Source organism: Heloderma suspectum, chromosome 5 (genome assembly GCF_057233095.1).
Source record: "Heloderma suspectum isolate Gila_16-S chromosome 5, 16-S_ref, whole genome shotgun sequence".
Classification (NCBI taxonomy): domain Eukaryota; kingdom Metazoa; phylum Chordata; class Lepidosauria; order Squamata; family Helodermatidae; genus Heloderma; species Heloderma suspectum.
Window position 1 is genome coordinate 29,018,898 of NC_139462.1, and position 24,158 is coordinate 29,043,055.

The following is a 24,158-nucleotide window of genomic DNA, read 5'->3' on the forward strand; positions in this document are numbered from 1 at the left end:
GACTTATGCAACCTTATGCATGCAATGGAACTTACTTCTGAGTAAACGTACACAAAAGGGGGCCGCCCGGCCTGTAAAGCTGGCTTTCTCTTGGCTTTCCAGCGCCGGGGCTCAGGCGAGACATTTATTCCTTCGCCTGCCCGCGCTCGTGCGCGCGCGTCTCTCTCTTTCTCTCTCTCTCTCTCTCTCTCTCTCTCTCTGGCAGGTTTCCTGCTCTCTCAGCTGGACAGAACTTTCCCGTCCCTCCTGAGCCGGAGAAGGGAGGAGCCCGGAGAAAAGGGGCGGAAGTGCAAACAAGAGCCCGAGGCGAGAGCGCGTCGGCTCGGAGTTTGCTCTCGCGCCCGCGCGTCCTCGGTGCCGTGCGCCTTCTGTGACTGTGCGCGCCTAAGGCAGCCGCCACCGCCTCGGACGTGAGTCGAGGGGCTTGGCGTGGGTGGGGGAGAAGGGAACTTCGCAGGGGCGACCGCGTGAGGGCTTTCCTTGAAAAGCAAAGGCGCGTCAGGTTAGGGGCGCGTCAGGTTAGGGGCTCGGGGGAGCACCCCGGCGGCGCGAGGGCTGCGTCAGGGGAAGCTCCTCACCGACCCAGAGGAGCCGCGCGTGGGCACTGGGGGCGCCGGCGGGGGGCGGCTTCCTGAGAGTCTGCGGGAGGAGAGGTGCTTCGGCAGCGGCAGCATTTCCACCACCTTGCAGAACTGGGGAAAGGCGGCGGCGCGGGGGGGGGGGGGGGATCCTCTTTTTCTCCCGAGGCGCCGGCTGCATTCTGCGTCGCGTCTGTGGGGACGGAGACCCGCGTGTGTGATAAAGTCTGTGAGTCTGGCTGGGTCTAGGGAAGGGAAGAGAAAGCTGCGAGTTCAGTGGAGAAAATCAGCCTAAGACTAGCGGGCAGCAGCAGCAACTCACTTTGCTTTTTATGCCCTAACAAGATCAGTTCCTTCGTTAGTTCTGAATTCTTTCTCTTTCTGATCCCCTCCCCCCTCCTTTCCGCCTTTTAAGAAAAAAGCGGTCTAGGGTTAGTGCCTTTTTTCTCCCCCTCCCGCACTCCTTTCAAAACACCTGTGATCAGGGAGCTGAAATATGGCAAATGAGCAGCCAGCTTAATTTTGTTTGGTAGGTGCCAGGACTGAAGCTTGGTGAGAGCTGGCTCGTATTTTGGGTTGCTTTTCTCTCTGTCTGACTGTCTCTCCCCCACCGCAGTCCTATTTCACTAGCAGAACTTTACCTAGCTGTTTGTGCAACCTGCTGGAAAATCAGTAATTCCGGACATTGTAAAGACTGTAAAGGACACATTCATAGCAGGGTAGGGTAGGGCAGGGCAGGTTGTGGTTGAAGGGGGAGGGATTGTTGGCCCTGCTTCCTCCTTGTTATCAGGAACTAGGCAAGTGCCAAATAGAAAAGTAGAAATCCTGAAGTTGATTAAGGCACAATCCTATGCAAGTTTAGACAGAGAAAAGGCCTACAACTCCCAGCATCCCCCAGCCAGCCAGCTGAGGAATGCTGTGAGTTGTAGGCCTTTTCTCTGTCTAAACATGCATAGGATTGCACCCTAAATGGCTTATTCTTAAGGGATTTTCCCCCTGCCTTGTAGCTGACAGGTTCTGTGGTGTGCTCTGCATTATGACAGAAGCAGCATCACTTCTTTAGTTTCAGCTATATAAACATGTTATCTGGCCTGTCTTTTAGTGTGCAAGCTAGTATAATGTAAGATTTACCAAAAAAAAATTATCTTGGCTTTTGCAAGTAGTTGACTTCTTTATGAAGCTTTTATGTAGTATCCTCCAAGTTGTTTCTAGCAGAGACGGGAGATATTGCAATGAAAAAAACATCTTTACTTTTGTCCTCTAAAAGATCCACAGATAAGGTCCTGGATTCCTGATAGTTCTTGCTTATTTCAGCAAAATTCAGATGAATTCTTTACTCCATCAAAGCACTTTTAGGTGCTTTCTTCCATATTTACTCATTAGTAGAGGAAGAAAAATCGGTTGGAATTTAAAATAGTATGATCTAGTATATTGGATATTGGATGTGAGAAACTCAAGGGATTAAGGGTACAATCCTATGCATGTTTAAACAGCAAAAGTCCTACAGAAGTTGTATGACTTTTTGCTGTCTAAAGATGCATAGGATTGCACCCTAAATGTAGCTTGACTGCATCTCCTGGTGTGAGTTCTTGAACATTGTCAAAACGAGTATCTAAGATAAGAGGAAAAAGTTATTCCAACTTCCAAAGAACTTTGAGGTGAAACAAAGATGGTAGATAATGGTGAAGCACAGGCCTTTATGCTTGTTTTCTGTATTGGCCCAAATAACTACCATCCATTGTTCCAAACAACCACTAATGTGCATTGTGCAATTTCCAAAATCTGATAGCCTTATTCTTTTTTATTATAGGCAGTGTTGTAATCCAGTGGTTCTTAGAAACAGAGGTGAGCTGCTTCTATAAGGTTATGGAGTAAATAGAGATTGAAGAACCTTGCTGACCTCTGGTATTCTGGGTTCTGAACCCCTAACTGTAGTAGCGCATCTCTGGCTTGGGTTTTGTAGTTGACAGAGAAATGGGAAAATTCTTCCTAGCAGTAAGGCTCACTCCTGCAACCAGTGACATACCAGAAATCTTGCCATTTGCCAGCCAAGAGAGTTTGTGTGTATTTGGAAACCTTAGTTTTGGAGGTGCGCACTTTTTTTCTTTTAGGGAGGCTTGCTGTGCTAAAGACTGAGGAAACCTTGCTATAATTGTTGTGGTATACAAAACCTTGTTTGCAGTTTTGTTCGTTTGCTACACTGCCCCCCACACACACACACACACGCGCGCGCACAAACATGCTCTAAGGAAATTAGACTCAACCTTTATAACCCTCCCAAAATTGCTTGCTGAACTGAAGTTCCATCTTAAATACTAAGTAACTTTAGGATCATGTTCTGGTTTCATTTTACAGTCTGTGCAACCTCTTAGTCTTTCAAATATATAAAAATAGAAGACAGCTTTACCTAGGCAATATGACAGTATTTTGTCTGATGTGATGTTCAGTGTCCAAAATAAGTATTTTAACAATAAATCTTTCAGTTTCAAAAAAAAAATGTGCCTTAGGCTTCATGTGAAAATATTTCACTTGCAAATTGTTTTGTGTTATGTAACTTTATGTGACTACTGCTTTTTGTGTCAAGAGTTAAAGTATTTCATGAGGAGAGTTTTGACTAAATAAACTGGAAAACTCAACATCATTTTTCTGCTTATTGTAACTCTCCTTGCCACAATGTTCATATGCTGGTGTTACTAAATCCACAAAGCTCAAGAAAAAGGATGTTTCAATTATTCCATTTAAGATTATTCTTAAATCTTAATTGTATCTTAATTATGATACCATTTCAGAAAGTACAGATTTCTTGATCACCTAACTTTAAAAGGCTGGTGCTTTAAAAGTGTGTTAAGTATTGACTTATACTTATGGCTAGACTGAGATCAAGAAATCCAGAGGTCAGCAGAAATTAAATTATCAAGGATGTTGATAATTAAGCATGCATGACTGCTTAGTATTGTAACTCGTGTGTATAAGTACACAGGTTCCAATTCTCTTTTCATCCTTTTACCCTGAGCTTAGGGCAACAGTTAAATAAGAAATTATGTAATTATTTTACTAACGGAAAAAAGGTTATGCTTACATAACACACTTGCTTTAACTTAAGAAGAGCCATGCTGAATCAGACCAAAGGCCTATCTTGTCTAACATTCTGCTTACACAGTGGCCAACTATTTGCCTGTGAGAAACCCACAAGTAGGACATGAGTCCTATTTTCTAGTTCATGCTTGGATTTTATCCTGCTGTCTGACTTAAGGCAGTGAGAAAATGATTCCTTCCTCTCCCTGAGGTGAGATTGAAGGAGAAGTGCCACTTAATACTTGGCTCAGTCCACTATGTCTACAAAGAAATAGTGTGCAAGGATTTGGGGAAGGTAGACTGCTAGAAGCTCCTTTTCTATGATGTTTGAGTTGTTTCAGACCCCTGGAAACAGAACAGACATCATCTAGAACCCTTTGTATCCAAGGTGTTCAGTGCATTGTATAATGGGCAAATGCCAGGCGTTTTGCATTGTACTTGCACGCGAAGCATTTCCCCTTCAGAAGAGAATGAGAAGACTCTGATAGACTTGGCTAGAGCCTCTGAACTGAGGCCAACATCCAGAGCTTAATTTGTGGTGCAGCCTGGAATTTATTTTCAGAACCACTTCACCGAAAAAGCGGTATATAAATACATATTTCAGCCTTCCCCAACCTGGTGCCCTGCAGATGTATTGGTTCACAGCTCAGTGCTAGCAAGCCCGGGCTTGTTGGTTTGTATTAATCAGACCAGGTATGAAGTATTCCCCTTGGCTCAGGCACTAAGGGAGCAATCTTATGGCCGCTAGACAGCGGCTGGACGGCCATAGTATATGCTGTTTTCCGGGAACCTACCTCGGAGCCCATGCACTGAGGTCGGTTCCCAGAAAACTGACCTCCCCCCACATCCGCGCTTGCCTCTGAGGCAGTGTGAAGAAGCCCCGTCCTCCGTGCTCAGAAGAGGAGCGTGGAGTGGCTGAAAAGGGGTGGGGCTGGGGGTGTTCCGGGGCGGGAAGAGTGGATCTGCTTGTACGAAACATCCTGCTTGTCGTACAGCAGCCTCCTCTCCCACTTGGCCCCCTGCAGCTAGACAGCCGAAATTGGCTGTCTAGCAGTAATAGCAGGGCAGGAGAGGTGCAGAGGGAAAGATTCCCCCTTGCTTCTCCTGTCTTGCCTCCGAGTTCAGAGTCGGCCACCTATCTAGATAGGATTGCGCCCTAAAGCCTGTTTTCATCCTCACCATATTTAGGATCAAGTAGAAACATTTTTTTCAGGAAAGATGGATATTTTTTCTTATATTCCCACCTTTCTAACAGTATTGGCAATGTAGAAAAACAAAGAGTATAACAGTAGCTGAACTGCAAACAAATTAGTACCCAGAAATTAACACTTGGAAGTAACAAAGATCTTCTGTAGCTTCCTGAAATTTAAGAGCCGGAGTCCACAGACTTTGTCTTGTCTTGGGAGGCGGCCAGTATTTATGGTTTCTCTAACTGCTGCCCTCTGGCTTGACCAAATGACTCAGAGAGGGGAAACTCTCGCTTTATGCTAGGCTTGGAAGCACGCAAACATGGGAAGAATCTCTCCAGGTATTGAAGGTGGCTTTTCCAAAACAGAAGAGAAAATATTCTCAGGTGCCCAAAATGGTGTGGACACATTTTGGTATAGAATCATAGGGTTGGAAGAGGCCTACAAGACCATTGAGTCCAACTCCCTGCTCAGTTCAGGAAGCCTGATTCCATTCAAGTACTAACCAGGGCTGACCCTGCTTAGCTTCTGAGATCAGATGAGATTGGGCATTTATTGTTGTAATTTTTTAGACATGGTTACAGATCTTAGGAGTTCTTAAAACTGTTAACATTTTGCAATGACATTTCAATTATAGCCCCTGAGGAAGGAAAGTCCTTTCAACATAATAAAGGTTTTTTGGGTGCATCCTTGGAATATTCTGGTTTGGGACACATAAGCACCTTCTCCTCTTGTTGTGGTGTTTTTTGACCACCAAAATACCCATCGGAAAGTGAGAAAATGGCCATTCCCCTTGCTGAGAGAGATTCTTGCCATTTCCAAATATCGTGCAAAGTAAGAGGCCAAGTGTTCTCCTCCCTGAGCCATTTTCATGTGCCAGAATGTGGAGGGAAGCACTTGTCTCACTACTTGGAAAAGAGCAAAAGACTCTTCTTCTTTGATTCATGGAAGGTTTGAGGAAGTGGATTGATAACTTGCTTCATCCTTATCCATAGATGCAGTTGTCAAGAAAAGGTTTCTGGCTGGGAGACTGCAACCAGTAGCAGACTGCATTTGTGTAACCCTTCTTAGAACCTGTGCCAGGCAGGCTTTTTCACAAAAGGAGTTCTAAAGTGCAGTGCCACCACAAGGAAACCCCTTCTCTGCATAGCGTAGTCTAATGTAGGCTGTGGTTGGTCTTAGAGGCCACACAGAGCAAGATGTATGCTGAAAATCTTCATGAGTATTGATGGAGAAGAGGTGCTCCATAAAATATTCTGATCCTAGGGACTTAAAGCTCAAAATTGGCCCATTGAAATTTGCCTGGAAGTTCCTAGGCAACTAGTGCAGTGTTTTGAATAGCATGGTAATGTGGTTCTCTGATTGAACACCAATCAGTTATGAACTAGGTGCGGTTTCCAAACAGTCTTCAAGAGCAGCCCAGATAGAGTCTATCATAGTAATACAAACAAGAATGCAAAGTCCCTATCCTTGCAGAAGGGGTGCAATTGGGGGACCAGCTGAAACTATTAAAGCACTTCTGACACAGACGCCACTACACATCTCGTCGGGAGACTGGGAGTACTCCCAAGCTTCAAAGCCTCTTCCTTAGGCTGCCTGTTGCCCTGGTCTAAACCTGGCAAGTACTAAACTTCCTGGCTTTTCTAGTTCTGTAATCTTCAACCTTTTTCTGATCTAGTTTCCAGTTAACGTTTGTTAGCCCTCATTCTGCCCCTTTCAGGAAGAAACTTGAACCCTTGTGCCTGTCTACTTGGAAAGTATATGAAATGTTAGCATCTGAAGTCTTTATTGCTTTTGTGTGTGTGTTTGTTCAGTATTATAAATAATCTCTAAACCTCTCTTACAGACACTTATTTTCTGGAATTCGACTTCGATTGCAAAGCGTCATGAACAACTACAGTGTCTCTTTGGTTGGTCCAGCTCCTTGGGGTTTCAGGCTTCAAGGTGGCAAAGATTTCAACATGCCTCTGACTATCTCTCGGGTAAGTGTGTTCTGCCTCCTTTTATGCTTCTGAAAATGGGGATTTGGGTCACATTATCTACTTGCTGAGTGCAAAGACACACAGTTTGTTTGCAGCTTGGGAATTCAGCTTGTCTTTGAGCGAAGGAGTAGCGTCTCACCTTGATGTGATGGTAGCGGTCTTCAAACATTTAATATTTAAGATAATCGCTAACGGAAAGTTCCTATTGCTTTTGTATGAGAATCTAAAATTATACGTCATTGGGGCGTGCTTATTTTCTGTTGATGTGCATCTGAGCTACAATATGACAGGAGAATTCGTTAAGCAGGACCTGCATTTGTGTAACCCTGCTTAGAACTTGTGTCAGGCAGGCTTTCGTACAATAGGAGTTCCAAAGTGCAGTGGCACCACAAGGAAACCCCTTCTCTGAATGGTGTAGTCTATGGATAGGATATTTAGTTAGACAGGGTATTTACTTAGTACATATTGCAGGAATAGACATTCTAGCCCCATTATTGGGGTGTTGTTGTTTTTTTAAAAAAACAACAGCCAGATTCTTAGCTATAAATCTGGCTTCTGCGCTGTGTGTGTGTGTGTGGGGGGGGGGGTCCTTCCCTTCCCCTGGTATAAGTGGTTTTGGAATGGGACATGTAGTCTACTTTGTTGCACCTGGGGTCTTTTCCTGCCACCTGAGTCCTTCTCAAATTGGTCCTTTTGGGAAAATTAGTAACTGAATAGGGAAATGCTGTGTTGCTTAGGGTAAGGGAATGTGGTTGTGAAAGGGCAACCCTATGGCTTCCTACCCAGAAAATAGTTTCCTGTTACTATTTCAGTCTAGCATACTTCTTTTTGCAAAGTATGATGCTTACAATAAAAAGGAAGCTTAAATTACAATATCCATAAAAGGGCCCTTGCGTATGGTGATGGTAGATGGCGTAAAAGTATTTTCTGATCTCATAAGATGAGAGTGAACAGGTGGTTAAGATAGACAAGGAAAATACAAAGGAGATGGGGTAAAGTAGCAAACCAGAAACACAGAGCAGTTTAAAACCACACATTTAGGGGCATGCTGGGAATTGTAGCGCTTTGGAAAGAAAAAGTCCTACAATTCTCAGCATGCTCCAGCCAGCCATTGGCTGGGGCATGCTGGGAGTTGTAGGACATTTTTCTGTCTAGACATGCATAGGATTGCACCCTAAATGTGTGGTTTTAAACTTCCTTGTGTTTCCTGATTGTTACACGCATAGGATTGCAAACTTCGTGAATCAATACTTGACCATTTTATTTACCAAAGATGATTTCTCTAACTTGGGCTGCAGTCCAGTACCTGCTGGGAGTAATCCTTATTGAACTAAATGGTATTTACTTCTGAGTAGATATTTATAGGATTGCACTGTTAAACTTTAATTCATTCTTGTGTGTAGTCTTAATATATTTTTTAAGTTCTAAGATTAGAAGTTGGGGTACCAGTCTTGTTCTTCATAAGTAACTTCCTCAAGAAATGTTTTGTGATATTTATATGCTGACAAGAATAGTCAAGGATGTGCAGTCAACCAACTGTAGATTATATATATATATATATATATATATATATATGATAGAAATCTGTTTATAATACAATTTTACTTTTCTCCAGAATTTTAAGAGAAATGCAACTCTAAATAAAGACATCAGAAGAGTGTGGGAACATGGGGGAAGAGCTGGGAGTGATGTCAGCTCACTTAAATAGGTGGTCAGTAACGGATACCGCTTGTAACTTTGACAGTCGCAAGAAAACCACGCACTCATCAGTATAGGCTGAACATATAACTGAGTAGATGTCTACAAGATTCTGTCATTTGGAACACTCTCCCACATGTGGTTTAAGAGGTGGAAACTGTGGCAAGCTTCAAGAGAGCTTCAGCTATTGGGTGGTGTAGGAATTTCATAAATAAATAAATGCCTTGTTCACTTAGGCTTTCCCTGACTTGTAATTGATTGTGACACTGCTGTGTTTTATTGCTTTTATTGTAATGTTTTAAAGATATTTATTGTTTTATACTGTTCTTATATTGGTTTTTATATAGAATCATAATTTATAACATATATATATATATAAATATAAATAAAATTACATTATATAATATTATTATATATCTATGTAAACCACTTGGAGATCCTAGGATGTCAAGCAGTATAGCAGTAGTTTAAATAAATAAGCTGTATGCTTGGTCAAATGTTTTGACTGTTCTGTGGATAGCCTTGGGAGGACAGATGGATACATACCTGTTGGTCTCAGACTTAAATCTGCCCTTGATTCGCCTTCTGAATATTCAGAGCTTATCTCCATATTCTTTTTCTAGGACTAGGCTTCAGTTGCTCAGAATGGCTTTCACTTTTAAGAAAATTTGTTTACTAATATTTTGCACCTTTAAATGTTTTGATTCTTTGTACTGATTTGTATATTGCGCTTGAGAAGTTTAAATAAACAAACTATTTTAAGGGTTCTGGTTCTAATCCTAAGGGTAGGAAAAATGTTCTTCTTGGTAGCCCCATCTAAGGATCCTCAAGCCATTGTAGGGGTTTTTTTGAACTACCAACTTCTACTGTCTCCTGAGAGTCCCACTTTCTTCTTCTGAAGAACTGTCAGCTACCATGTATGTTTTACTATTTTCTTCTGAGAGCTCAGTCTCAACACATAACCCACTAGGAACCTCTGCTGTCCAAAATCCCTTTGAAGTAAATGTGACGCATGCATCTGTGTGTGTGTGTGTATGTATGTAGGACTAGTTCCAACTGGATTGCACTCATGTCCAATAAGCCTGATCTTTGATTATGCATTCCTCCCAGTTTAGGTTGGAGTTAACGTGTATTGTGTGTTCCTTTTTATGGCCTGCTCTTTAGTCTGGAGTTAATATACTTCATTCTGGTATGCTGATCAATTGCCTCTCTGATAATAGAAGTTAACTACATTGTGTGTCGGGTACATCAGAACAGGGTGTACAACACAGCGCTCCTCTCTTCCCAGTATAGCCAGAAGTGCTAGCTAATTAAATGCTGATAAAGAAACGCATGAACAAAGGAGCAGAGCTGTTTATGTGCCCTTTACAAAGGTCCTGCTGTCTGTTGTGACCTTCTTGGGTTTGGGGCAGTCATGAGTGCAATTCATTCTAGGCTGTAAGAGTGAGTTATTTTTATGGCCTTTGTATTGGGAGCTGGTATTGCAACACTGCTGCATGTAAGTTAAGTTTAAAAATACTTTAGAACAGCACTCTTAACACAGTTACTAATAGAAATTGGTTCCTAATGGATTTATTCTTACCAAGAGAATCCATAAAACAAATGACATTCACAAAGCACCCAAAGAAAGTGTTCATCCATCTGTGTTGCTCCAACAGCTTTAGTAGTATTGGGTACCTGACTGAAGTGGAAGGAATGACCTCAGCTTTTGGACTTGAGGTGTAGTAAGCTCAAACGAGTGGAGACAGCAGGAGACTTTGATCTATGCTAATTGCAAGTTGTGCAACTGTATAAAAATATTGTGCCATTTTAACCTCCACTATTGCTATAGCAAGCCTGCTATTTTCATCTCAGTTTATGGTACAGTGAAGAGACTGGATCATGGTGGGGTGAGGCTGAGAAGAACATACCTGGATTTGGGAGTCCCATGGGATCATATTTGTTTTAGGGACTAGTGGCTGGGATGGAAGAAGCATGGTACAGAGCACCTTCCACAGTACAGGTATACACTGAGAAAAAAAAACTATATAATGGCTTGGAAACTATATAATAGAACTAAAATGTGGCTGGGAACAAAATGCTTAGCAGAGTTAAAGTGTAGTTCAGAGTACAGCAACATTGAAATGTCACCATAGGCTCTTAACGTATAATGGCTTTTTGAAGTAGGCATTTATTTTGTTTGGAATATTTACACACTGCCTACTAACCAAAGTTTTAGAGGTAGCTTATAATTACATTTAAGACACAAAACTTAGTAAGAAGGAGCAAAAGCGAGACACATCTCCTGCTCCCGTACTCAGATGTATGAACACTCTGTGAATCTCTGGGCAGGTCTCAGAGGAAATGACCCTGGCCTGGAAATGGCTCCTGGATCAGCCAGATGTTAGTTCCTCACTTTGTGGGCTTTCTGCTGCTGCTGCTGTGTCTTGTAGCTTCTGGATGTGGTGGCAGGTACAAGAGGCATTGGGAAACAAAGGTATTTGCAAACATTTTCTTCCCCCAACCCAAAGTCCTCAGATATTCCTGTTACCATGGAGGAGCAAAATGTAGAAAGGCATACATAAATGCTAGAGTTACCAAAAATTCTGCTCTCATTGACTATGGTTGGTTTCTGTAAAAATTGACTGAGCGTAATGTTTCCCACTAGTGTCAGTGCATGAAGAGCTGGGCTTAAAGAGAGCGTGCATTACTTGTTTGTAGGCTTTGGAGCTCTTAGCCCCTTTCCACTGGGCACTACAGCATGTGATCCTGTTTCCTTCATTTTGCTTTAGGAAGAGACATACAAGACCCTTTAAATATAGAGTTGGAGATACCTTGGGGCTATTTGACATAGCAAATACTGGAACCTATGTGTGCAAATATTGAGTGTCTTAGTGGGAGACAGGGACATATGGCTACACTTTAGAAACCTAGCTAGGCTTAATTTATCTTATAAACATACAGGATTAAAACTGTGATGTGCTGTCCTTTGCAGGGTATAACAAATGGTTTTCAATGACAGTAATTTTGTTATATTATGATAAACTCATCAGTTTGGGTCTTAAGCTAAAAACACCAGAACAGTCCAAATATTTCAAAAGTGTATGAACAGTATACAGTACTTTTTCTATCAGGTATTGTGTTAATTATTTAGCAGTGCTTGATGTCAGATAAGAAGAAAACATCTACACTTATGCAATACATACCAAAAGCTCCATGGGGACCTCTGATTCTCCCCCCCAAACACACACACACACACACACACACACTCACACACACTCACACACTTAGGGGCAGAGTTGAGGGGAAGAGTTCAGACTCATCCATGTTCCATAAACTGAGCATTCCTTGTTTCAAATGGAGATGGAAGTTTACTGGTGTGTGAAGTTGTGTGTGCTTTTATGCCCCACAGTTACTGGATTTGGATCAAATTATACAACTGTACAAGAAACAGTCTGAAAAAAATGTTTTTCTTGCTCAGCTTTGTTCTCAAGTGGTTGGTGAATCCAGACAGTAAAAAATAAGAAACTTTAAGTACAGTTAAATGTCAAACTTAAAGCAGATATTTTATGATTAAACATACCCATAATCCTGTATGAATATGCATCTCTAGATCTGTGTGCATTTTGTAACAGTCTGGAATGACTAGGCTGATAAATGCATGTTTAAGACATAATTCATATACACTGAAATACTCAGGGCAGGGGGAACTATAGCCCCAATTTCTGTATCCTCTGCACCAATCCCTCCCCAAATAAATTTGGATTAACTATGTTCCCCTGTAAAATACATGCCCAATGGGTAGCAGTGAACCTTGCACATTTAGTTTCCTAATAAAGGAGTACCTCTACATATAACCTAGTGGCTAAAAGTTTAATTCTGCCCTTTTCAGGTATGAATGAACGGAGACTTGCACATTTATCTGTGTACATTTGCAGATGCATATGTTTGAATTATACCTTGCATGTGTGTTCCTGTTCTTTCTCACATTCCCCATTTTGTCAGTTTCTCATATGCACACACATGCTCACAATACATATATGCATTGCATGCACAACTTGCATATGTCATACTACTCATATTTGCACAGCATTCCTATAGTGTCTTAATCTGGAACGAAGTCCAGTGAACTCAATTGCACTTGAGTATAAAGAATAAACATGCTCAGGATTGTGCTAGATCTCTAACAGTTGACCAACACATTCTCTTTCCTGCTCTGTCCCTTTGCACCAACAGCACATTGCCTCATTTGTCCCCCGGCCTTGTGGGCACTTCAGGTTAAAAAGTGATCTGTCTTTTTAGCAGAGGCAACTGCTTAACCAAGAACAACAGATGAAGCTCTGCTTGTGCATGTTTCGCTTCCCTCCACCCCAGAACATAGCTCATCAATATAGTGCCTTACTATTAACCAGGGGTGGGCAACTTCGGAGGGTCTGGGGGCCATGGTCTGTGGGATACTACAAAGTCTGCTGGGTACCATGGGGAAAAACACTGGTTTGCTGCTGAAATTTGGTGGCAGATATTACAGAACGCTGAAAGGGTCAAACGTATAGTTTGTTGTGTACTAAAAAGGCTGACTTTTGTGGTGGGTTTTTTTGTCGCTGCCAGATTTGGCAGGGGTCACACGGGGGAGGGGGCATGTTGGGCACTTCCGTCTAAACTATCCCAGCAACTGTACACTGAAAGAGATACAACAGGGTTTATAAGAGCAAGTGAGGCTGAGAGGTTGGAGGGGAGGAGGCAAAACATAAGGCCACCATAAGGTCAAATTATGGTGTTTTTAAAAACATTCTAATATTACTGTAAAGTGAAAGGTTTGCAAGTAAGTGAAAAAGTGGTGTAAGTAAGTACTTGAAATTAAATTCTGAACGTTAATATAGCCGTATACTAAGTACTAACTGATGTCTGAACAGACCAATTCCATCTCTCTTTGGAGCTAACACCTTTGTGCTGCAATCTGAGACTCCCTCCACCCTCCTCAGACAACTTGTTTTCTTTCCCTTTAATATCATGAACTCCCGATTTTAGTTAAGTGGCTAAATATGGGGAAACTTGATTTCATCTGCAGATGCTTTACATGCTGGTCAGTGACTTTTGAATTCTGGAATAAATAGATTTGAGATTAAAAATGCACCGTTGGTCGAACAACAAAACAAAACAAAATGGATTGCAAAAATTAATCATGAGCTCTTTTTTTCCCATAAGAGAAAGGAAGGGGGACTGGAGTCTCTTGTATGTTACTGTGTAAGTGACCATACAGTTGCGGTTTGGCTAAAGATGCCGTAAAGATTTGGTAGGTTGTAATGTTCTAGAACTCTGGAGCTGTATAAGTAAAAACTAATTTGCTACTCTGCTAAGAACAGCTAATTGTGTAGAAAGGTGCCTTGTGGTGTTGTGCCCTATTTAAGATACCCGTTTTAAGATGGTATGATCCTGTGGAAAGAGTTGGACTTTGAGTAAATGGCCTACCTTCGGGAACGATGTAGACCTGAATCGCACATAACAACCCATTCAGGAATTTTTGGATGCGTTGCCAGCTGTACGCCTGTCTCTTCCTGCTTTAGTGCATAACCCATGATTGGCTTCTTTGTAGGTTGTGCACCGTGACGTGTGAACCTGGACCGCTGAGTTTTTAGGGGCTAAATAATCCAGTGGTTAACTGGATTGGTTTGTTGCTGGATTAACCGCTGGGTTGTTTAGCATCTAAACCATCCAGTAGTCAGACTGCACAACCTACGAAGGAGCTGGTTGTCGGTTGTGTGCTAAAGCAGAAGAGGTGGGCATGCTGCAGGCAAGCGCACCCATGCGTCCCCGACAAGCCATCAGTTTTTAAACCAATGGGTTGTTGTTACATGTGAACAGCCAAACCTCTTAGCTTCTCCATTTGAAAACTACATGGCTTGTCAGGATTGTTCATAGGTCTCAGTATAAACTGCTTTTGAGGAACCAGCATTATCAATATCAAATTGGTAGTGCCTGAAATTTGTCTTTACTTGATAAACATAAGATGCAAATAGTCAGTGCAAACAGTTAAATCGCTTATCACGCTGAAAAGCAACAAACTAAAGTTGTGTAAGCAACTTAGGCTAGGAAAAAGGAAACAGCACATCAAAGACATCTTCTCCCCTCCCTGCCCCCAGGTACATGGGGAGAAGATAATTTGTAGGTCAGATTGTTCTGTACGCAGCTTCTTTAAAACCCTGGTATTTGTATTTATATGCCTCTCCGCTGGTATAAAGGTTACATATTTTTAAAATTTATTAACTATCAGAGTGAGCAGTGAAGTGGCCAAGTTTGTTGATGACACCAAATTATTTAGGATGGTTAAAACAAAAAGGGATTGTGAGGAGCTCCAAAAGGACCCCTCCAAACTGGGAGAATGGGCATCTAAGTAGCAAATGCAGTTCATTGTAAGCAAGTGTAAAGCGATGAACATTGGGGCAAACAAAATCCCAACTTCAAGTATAACTTGATGGGATCTGAGCTAGCGGTGACTGACTAAAAAAGAGATCTTGGGGTTGTGGGGGACAGCTCGATGAAAATGTCAGCACTTTTGAGGCTGCTGTAAAGAAGGCAAACTCCATGTTAGGCTTAGTTAGGAAAGGAATTGAGAATAAAACTGCCAATATCATACTGCCATTATACAAATCTATGGTGTGACGACACTTAGAATACTGTGTATAGTTCTTGTCACCGCACCTGAAAATAGATTTTGTAGAGCTGGAAAAGGGCAGAAAAGAGCAACTAAAATGATACAAGGGGCAGGAGCAACTCCCCTAAGGGGGAAGATTACAACAGCTGGGATTGTTTAGCTTGGAAAAAAGGCAAGTAAGGGGAGACATGATAGAGATGTACAAAATTATGCATGATGTAGAGAATATGGCTATGGCTACACTTTTCTCTCTCATAATACTCAAACCCAGGGTCATCCCATGAAGCTGATTGGTGGGAGATTCAGAACAGATAAAAGGAAGTACTTCCTCACACATTGCATAGTCAAACTATGGAATTCGCAACCACAAGACGTAGTGATGGCCACCAATTTGGATGGCTTTAAAACTCAAGTTCCTGGAGAAGGCTATCAATGGCTACTAGTCCTGATGGCTGTGTGCTACCTCCAGTGTCAGAGGCAGTATGCCTATGTACACCAGTTGTTGGAGAACATGGGTGGGAGGGTGCTGTTGCACTCATGTCTTGCTTGAGGGTTTCTCATGACCGCTGATTGGCCACTGTGTGAACAGAATGCTGGACTAGATGGACCCGTGGTCTGATCTGATTGTGAATGTGTTTTCAAGGGGGAGAACAGTGGCTTGTCTTTCTCTCTGTACCATACTTTGTTTTCTGTAATATATAACATGAGAAGCTATCCTAATTGAATCTATTTCCAACTCTTCCATCTAATTCACTTCAAAACAAGAAAATTAAAGCAAAAACAAAATCCTAGTTGCAAAAGGTCCAAAATATGCCTTCGGGCAAAGTCCATAGAAAAGCATTCTCTCTAATGTAAACAAAGAAGAATGAGACTTTGTTTTTCTTGTTTTCATTTTGAGCCCGCAGGGCTGACTACTCCCGGCAATGTCCCCTTCATTTTAATGAGCTATTTTTAGTCAAAACTTTTTCTCATTATTCATTTGCTGATGGTTATCTTTAAAGGCATTGTGAGAGGAGATGTGGCGTTGAAAGGTTTGTTTGTTTTTCTTGGTGGAGAGCCAGGAGATAATATGGGTTCCCTAACTTTCTTAAAAAAAACCCAAAACCCTTCATATTATCCTACTATCCATAAAAGGAAATGCATGATAGAAGATTATCTTTTGTTTGCTTAAAATAGTGGGAAAATTGGTATTTCCTTGACCAAATAAAATGTTTTTCATAGCTGGCTTCTGAACGTTGGGAATGTTGCGGAGTCTTGTCTGTTTAGGCCTTAAATGGATGCATACAGTGAGTTCTAAATTATTTTCTATGTCTGAAAATTTTATTTTAAAGCTTGCTATGTATTAACCTAACTGGATTTACTGAGAATGAGTGTTCTAGGAAAGACTTTAATATTCTACCTAACATCATGTGGATGATGTATAATGTCAGTGTACTTGGCTGCTAGGCAGGGGTGGGTCACACCCATAGTGACTGGATCCTACATTTTATTGATTGGATTCAGTATTTGTTTTCTGGGTACTGTGACACACCTATTGCTGTCTTTTTTGCTCTGCATTCCATCGCATGACCTTTGGAATTCACTTAAAAAACACACACCCCACAACAACACTTTTTCTTTTTTGTACTGGGGCATCTGTCCACTAAGTGACCACTTTACACATCTGACAAAGTGGGCTCTGGTTCATGCAAACTTATATTACAATAGACTTATTAGTCTTGAAGCTGCCATAAGTTTGTTGGTTCGCTGCAACAGACCAGTATAGCTACTTCTCTGGAATTTGACAGTTGATCAAAGGTTTCCAAAATTCCCAGATGCCTGGCTGCCACTGCTTAATAGTGTTGCCTAAGAATATGAATTATTCTTGCAGTCCTTCCGTTAACTGCATTGTTGCTTTTCTTTATACCATTTACACCTGTAATACTCTTTAAAAAAACTCTACATGCCATTTAAACTGTGGTTATCTCATACTGACATATTGTGGTTATGTCATATTGACTTCTTGCTATGCCGTATTGACTTATTCCTTATTCCTATAACTGTGGTTATATCCTAGTGACTTATTCCAATATGACTTATTCAAGGAATGTCATACTGACTTATTCCTTGAATATTGCCATCTTGCAGTTGCATCACATTGAATTGTATCCTAAGATAAATTAATGTAAGGAAGTTCACAGGAGGAAATTTTCCTGTCTTCTCACCCTTACAGCCAGCTTCATCCCTGAAAAGCCTCTCCAGAGGATTGGGAGACCCTCTTGAACAGTGGAGATTGGGGGGTGCTGGGGGATGGGAGAAGTGAATTGGCCAAAATTTGTGAGCTAGATGTGAGGTAGCTCTTTAGGAAGCTTTAGAAGTAAGGGTAGAATTGCCAAAAATTGGGAGGAGTGCAGTTCTGAAGTTCCTTAAGTGTGCAATCCTATGCATATTTAGACAGAAAAAAGTCATATAAGTCTCAGCATGCCCCCAGCCAGCATGGGCTGTGAGTGCTAACACTCAAAAGGCATTGTACAGGTATTCTTCTCTTTTTTTTTTTTTTAATCCTTAACGGGTTTATTCTGATAAGAAAAAAGATTGAAAAAGTGGTAGGAAAACACAGGAGGCCTACAGTTGGAAGACGCTGTTGTCTGGGCCTCCCATAAGATTACGTAAATGAAGCAGCGCAATTGCACAGTAAAAACGCCCTCTGGAAACACCTTAGGATTCAAGCCATTGTACTACTGATCTGGGGACAACTCACAGTGAGTCACTAGATCATATTTCTTTGTAGCCTGCATCAATTTGTCCTCAAATCAGCCATGCTACAATCTCTCTTAACACCTTACCATCAGTGTTAGGCTTGGCCAGCTTGTACAGATACTGCACCTGGCCTGGCTGTCATTTTCTAGATGTTCCATGAATGTGAATTTAAACTCGGCAAGAGCCCATGACTTTTATTACATAAAACTCCATGCATGTTATGATTAAGCGCTAAAGCAAACACTTTACATGCAACTCAAATATCTTTTAAACATATGTTGTCTTGGCTTATATAGCTTCTTTGTTCTGTCAGTGACAGATGGGGGTTGAGGGAATTAGTCTTCCCCATTTTCTATCATGCGTTTGGCAGCTCTTCTACAATATACACAACTTTCATTAGCAGTTCATGACCAGTAATAAAAAGAGAATGCTTGGCCTTGTTGAGATTGGTAGGAAATATAGGAGATTCAGACATAGGAGATCAGTCTTTTCGGGATTGCTGCTGCTGGAGGACATGATGGCCAAATAGTATTTTAAAAGAATAGGCTTTCACATTTTCTTATGGTTCTCATTATAGTTTAGGAAACAACTCATGGAAGCAAAATATGAAACTGGTTTTCATGAGTTTGGGATTTTCTACCTCTTTTCTTTTAATCCAGGGGTATGATAGAGCTAAAATAATATTGCTCCAAAGGCTTAAAGACAATGAGATGCAATCTCAGGTGGCTAGGATTAAGGTTTGTCAATCTAACAACTTCTATGCCTCCTTTATTCTTTTGTACCTATGTCTCCCAAAATACTTGGTAGCTCTACCAAATGTTAAAATGCAGGTAGCTTTACCCAGGCAAGATTAAATGTTCTTTCTTTGGCAGATTGGATGGGTCAGCATAAAGGGGTTCCTAAGAAGAGTACGAAGTACAGAGTACGAAGGACAGAGTACGTGGTTGCATTTCTGTATCAGTCAAGGATATTATTCATGTACTTCTAGAATGCTCTATTTGTAATGAACTTGGAACCAAATATATTCATCCATTGTTAGGGTATGTATTCTTAACTGTTGCCATTGAAGGGCATTGTAAAGGTTTGCTTTCTATTGTCTAATTCTGACAAATATGTATCTTTCAAAACATCTAAATTTCTTGTCAGTGTTTTATAGATGAGTGTTACAAAGTTTAAAGGCTGCAAAGAAAATTATTCAATTTTTGAGAGCCTGTTACTAGAGTTTTAATTGCAGAATGATCTTTTTTCTCCTGTAACTGTGTATAATGGCACTTTGCTAAGATACAATAAACTGTTTGTTGTTTGTTTGTTTAGGACAACAAACAAAACCTAACCTAAGACAAAAAGTCAAGGAAAAATATAAGAGTACAATTAATCAATACAATAAAAATAATAATTAAAAAAGAAAATAACAATTTAGTCACCATTTATCAAACCGATCATTCCAAAAGTGTTTAATTCAGAATGAATTGAAAGAAATATAATTAGGCTAATTACAACATCTATGATCAATAAACACATACAAAAATGATACTTGGATACTGCTGTGATGTGTAAATCTGGACTATTTACATGAGTTACTTTCACATTCAGTATAGAAAGATGTTGGTCCCATAACAAGAGAGAAAATAGCCAAGGGTAAAATATCACTTTTTTATTTAGACAAATACAGGAGATACAGATCTCTTAATTACTGGGTTTTACGTTCTCTTGTCAAATGTGTTCCACAACGTTAGGTCTCAGAAATTATCAGTATGGGTTAGAATAGTATAGTACCCAATTCCAGTTAATACATCCTTCTAACCATAAATTACAACACTTTACTCTGAGCCTCCAAAACTTCCTTATTTCTATCCACAATAGCTACGACATATTGTCCCTAACTTGCGCAAGTGGAGCTATGGTGTAGCTGTCAGTCCCTTCATGTCCCCCCACGGTAAAGAAAAGAAGTTTGAAGTTGTTATAATCTTTCTCCTATATGTATCCTGAGTGTGTCTTTCCATGATAAATCAGTTCAGGATGTTAACTGTTGGTACAATAAACCTGCTTGCTACCTCTGTGCTGATGCTACTTCTGGGACTGTTCCAGCAGTGATGGAATTTTGAAGTTTAACACTGTACCAAACAATTCTGGCTTTAAAATTAGGAACTGGCCACCTGGAATTATATTTCTGTTCTTTGGGTCTCTCTCTTGTGGATGACAAGGCAATTTGTCGAAACATATGGTCCTGACATCTTTCTCCCCAGCTTTATCCACCTGTGCTGGAGTGTGAGTCTCTTACTGTTTGCTAATAAAATAGTGTCTTGGCACATACAAGGCTGACCCAAGATCCTTGGCTGCCCCCCAGTTGGGTGTATAAAAAGCACCCAACTGGGGGACAGCCAAGGAAAGTAAATAAAATAAATAAGCAATTCTGGGTGTGACCCAGAATTGCAGAGAATGCTGGATACAACCACCAGATTGCAGGTGGCTATGTGCAATCCAGAAAATGTGTCCTAGCATTCTTTGACCTTCCAAGGATCCTGGGGTGTATCGCTTGAATTGTACATGGTTTCCTTGGCATGCTACCCCAAGCAACTTCCTAGGTTGCTTGTGGAAGCTAGTTGCTACAGTGGCAAGAAAACATTTGTGAACCCCTTGTCACGTATTTCCAACCTAAAGTGTTATTAGATCTTAATTTAACCCCATAATCCTAGATAAAGAACAATAGATAACCTGAGTAAACAAATGACACAGAGACATGATGTTTTTTCAGCATTTATTTATCCACAACTGATTCAACATTCAACATCCATCTGTGAAAAAGCATGTGAATCTTGATATTCAGTACCTGGTGGCACCCCCTTGAGCAGCAATGACTTCAAGTAAGCATTTCCTGGAACTGTTGATCAGTCTCTCCCATCAGTTTTGAGAAATTTTGGCCCATTCCTTCTTACAGAACTGCTTTAGCTCAGTGACATTTGAGGGCTTTCTTGCGTTAATAGCTTGCTTCAGGTCCTGCCACAACATTTCAATGGGGTTTAGGTCTGGACTTTGACTAGGCCATTCTAAAACATGGAATGTCTTCCGCAGCCATTCTTTTATAGATCTGCTTGTATGTTTAGGAACATTGTCTTGTTGCATGACCGATTTTTGATTTAGCTTCCGGTCATGGATGGACGGCCTGACATTCACTTCTAGAATCTTCTGATGCAGTGCAGAATTCATGGTTGTGTCAATAATGGCAAGCCGTCCAGGTTCTGGGGCAGTAAAACAGGCCCAAACTATCACATTCCCACCACCATATTTGACTACTGGGATGAGGTTCTTCCATTCGAACTCAGTGTTTGTTTTTTGCCAAACAACACTTCTCATTGAGGCCAAAAAGTTCTAATTTTGACTTGTCTGTCCAGAGAACATTGTTCTAGAAGTCTTGGGGATCATCTGTGTGATTTTTAGTAAACTTCAGACAGGTAGCAATGTTCTTTTTGGAGACCAGTGGGTTCCTCCTGGCTATCCTCCCATGAACAGCATTCTTTTCAGTCTTTTTCTGATTGTTGAGTCATGAACATGCACATTAGCCAAGGCAAGAGGGGCTGCAGATCCTTCAATGTTACTCTGGGGTTCTTTTTTACTTTCTGGATGATGCGCTGGTTTGTTCTTGGAGAGATTTTGATAGGATGACTGCTCCTGAGTAGAGTGACCGTGGTCTTGAACCTTCTCCATTTGTAGAAGGATTGACAGTGGATTGGTGCAGCCCCAAATCCTTAGAAATAGTTTTGTAACCCTTCCTAGACTGATGAGCAGCAATAACTGCTTTTCTGAGGTCCTCAGATTGTGTCATGACATATTTCCACACAACCGTATGGTGAAGACCAAACTCATAAGGTTTCTGATCCTTTTATAAGGTGGGCCTCCCAAACTCACCCCTGCTTACTTAAACACCTGATTCTACATATTCTCTTTAATTGAGCTGATGCAACCAGGGGTTCACTTACTTGTGCACATAACCTAACTCTTAAGTACTCGTTTGCCTAATTTATACATAGTTTTATTTCACAAAACACAACTGGTAATATATAACCCTACTGGATATTTAGAAAAGGACTGCTTTTGATTCATGAAGGATATCATGGTAAAACTATGGAATTTTCGTAATTATCATTACGATTCATAAACCTTTTCTTGCCACTGTAGGTTGGGATACTTCTAGACATGTGACTACCCCACTTGGTCTTTTGGTTAACATCATATAGATTCTTTTGTAATTTCAGCAGCTGTGATGAACATTCTTCTGGAGATGATTGTATGCTATTAAGCTAACCTAGTGTGGTAATCATTTCCAGATTTGTCAGTGTTGTGCAGAAATTCCAAATGACCTTGGCAATATTTCCCCCCTATGGTATGTAAGGATTCCTAAGTCTCATTAAGTGGCAGACTGGTATCTAACCAGAAGACACATTTCCTTTTTTGGTATTTTGTAAAATTGTCTCTTAGCTGAACTTGAGGAAGAAATAGTACTGGTCTGCATTTTTTCATTTTGGATGAAGTTGGAGGAAGGACTGTATTTAAAGAGGATGGGGTAGTTACTTTTTGGAATGCAGTTGTGCTGTCTGGAAAAAAAATTCCCTTATGCTTCTGTTGTAAAACATACAGAGCTAAGGAAAATAAGTGCTTTCTAGCAGATGTCTTAACTGCTGTATTGGTGCATAGTTGCAATAGTGTTGCTCACCGGAAGGCTGGAACAGCTTGGAGGGGGAGAAGAAAAAATCTTAACTAATAATCTTTGCCTCTAATGCAACAAATTTCTCTCCAACAGGCCCCTGGAACCCAAACTTTAAAAAAGAGTTGCAAACTGCAGTAAGATCCTCCTCTAGTACCTCTGCCCTTTTGTACTGTCCAACTTCCCCACAGAAGTATTCCCCCTTCAGTTTGAACTTTTAAATCAAATGCTGATCATTGCAAGTTTAAGTGTCATGAACACTGTTTTGATACCTGATCTGGTGAAATTGCTGCTGCCAGAAGTGAGTAGCCCAGCTCAGTTCCATAAATCTGAACAGACTTAAATAGCTGCCTATCACAGACATGACACAGAACCTTTTCATTACTTTATGTCATTTACCTGTAAATATTTGGTTCTGAATCTGTAGTGCATGTTCTGTTTGTAAGGACAGTAACAGATATTTTAAAATTGTGTGTTTTCAGTTGGGCCAGAATGAGGAATGTACCATATACTTGGGAGGAGAGGTTAGCGGTTGAGTGGGGCTCTCTCATTCCAGTAGTCTTGGGTATGGCAGGCAAGGATGGGTGGCTCAGGTCAGGGGCTGTTGGAGTAGACATCTTCTGGTTGTGCTGTGAGCTGGCTCCTCCTCAAACTGCTGATAGGGTGGTTGTCTTGTCAGCCAGCTCTTGAGCCTGCACGTGTTGCTGCTGAATGCCAGGTCAGTGTCAGATAAGATCTCCCTCATTCATGATTTGATTATGGATGGTGATGCCAACGTGGTGCATATAACTGAGACCTGTTTTGCCCACCTGGATATTTGATGTAGCATCAGAGTAGGTTTGAGGGTCAGGGAAGGGGGTGTTGTGGTCTACAGGAATTTTATCTTTGTTTCCAGCCTTCCTGTTAGATTGAGTGCCAGTCTAGAATGTCTGTATCTTGTATTGGGTGAGTGGAACAGATGAAGGATTCTGCTGGTGTACGGCCTACCTCATTGCCCAGCAATCTTCCTGCCTGAAGAGGTGATCTTGGATGTGGCATTGAGATCCCTCGGGCTATTGGTTCTGGGTAATCTCAGTGTCCATGCTGAGGCAGCCAGATCGGAGATGGCTCAGGATTCTGTGGCTGTTGTGACAGCCATGGGACTGTCCCAACATGTCATTGGCCTGAGGAATGTGGCTGGACATACTTTGGGCTTTGTTTTTCAGCAGCGCAGGAAAAGGGTGATCTGAAGGTGTGCAGTTTACCACCATTCCATTGTCATGGTCAGATCATCTCCTGGTGAGTTTTAGACTCAGTGGCTTAATGAGTGGGGAACCCATTAAGATGATTCTCCCCTGGAGGTGGATGGATCCAGTTCATTTCCAGACAGCTCTGGGGGATTCTCCTGCTGACAAGACTGGCACTCCTGCTGAAGCCCTGGTCGACCTGTGGAATACGGAGAGAGCCAAGGCGCTTGACACAATCACTCCTGAGTGTCCTGTCTCACTTACTAGAGTCTGGATGGCTCCATGGTGTACTCTGGAGCTTAGGGCAATGAACCAAGTTGGATAAAACTAAAATGCAAGT

The 24,158-nt window shown here is 41.4% G+C and overlaps 1 protein-coding gene across 2 annotated transcripts in view; it reads left to right on the forward strand.

Moving 5' to 3' along the window:
- The first annotated feature begins 276 nt into the window (after window positions 1-276).
- The window catches only part of PDLIM5 (PDZ and LIM domain 5), a 197,883-nt gene continuing 174,001 nt past the window's right edge, over window positions 277-24,158 (forward strand). Inside the window, exons 1-2 of one of the 2 annotated variants that reach the window (XM_084855643.1) lie at window positions 277-410; window positions 6,687-6,822. In XM_084855643.1, the coding sequence (XP_084711769.1) occupies window positions 6,727-6,822 (96 nt within the window). In that variant the 5' untranslated portion in view covers window positions 277-410; window positions 6,687-6,726. The remainder of the gene's footprint in view (window positions 411-6,686; window positions 6,823-24,158) is intronic. The other variant, XM_084855644.1, reaches the window with a different exon arrangement.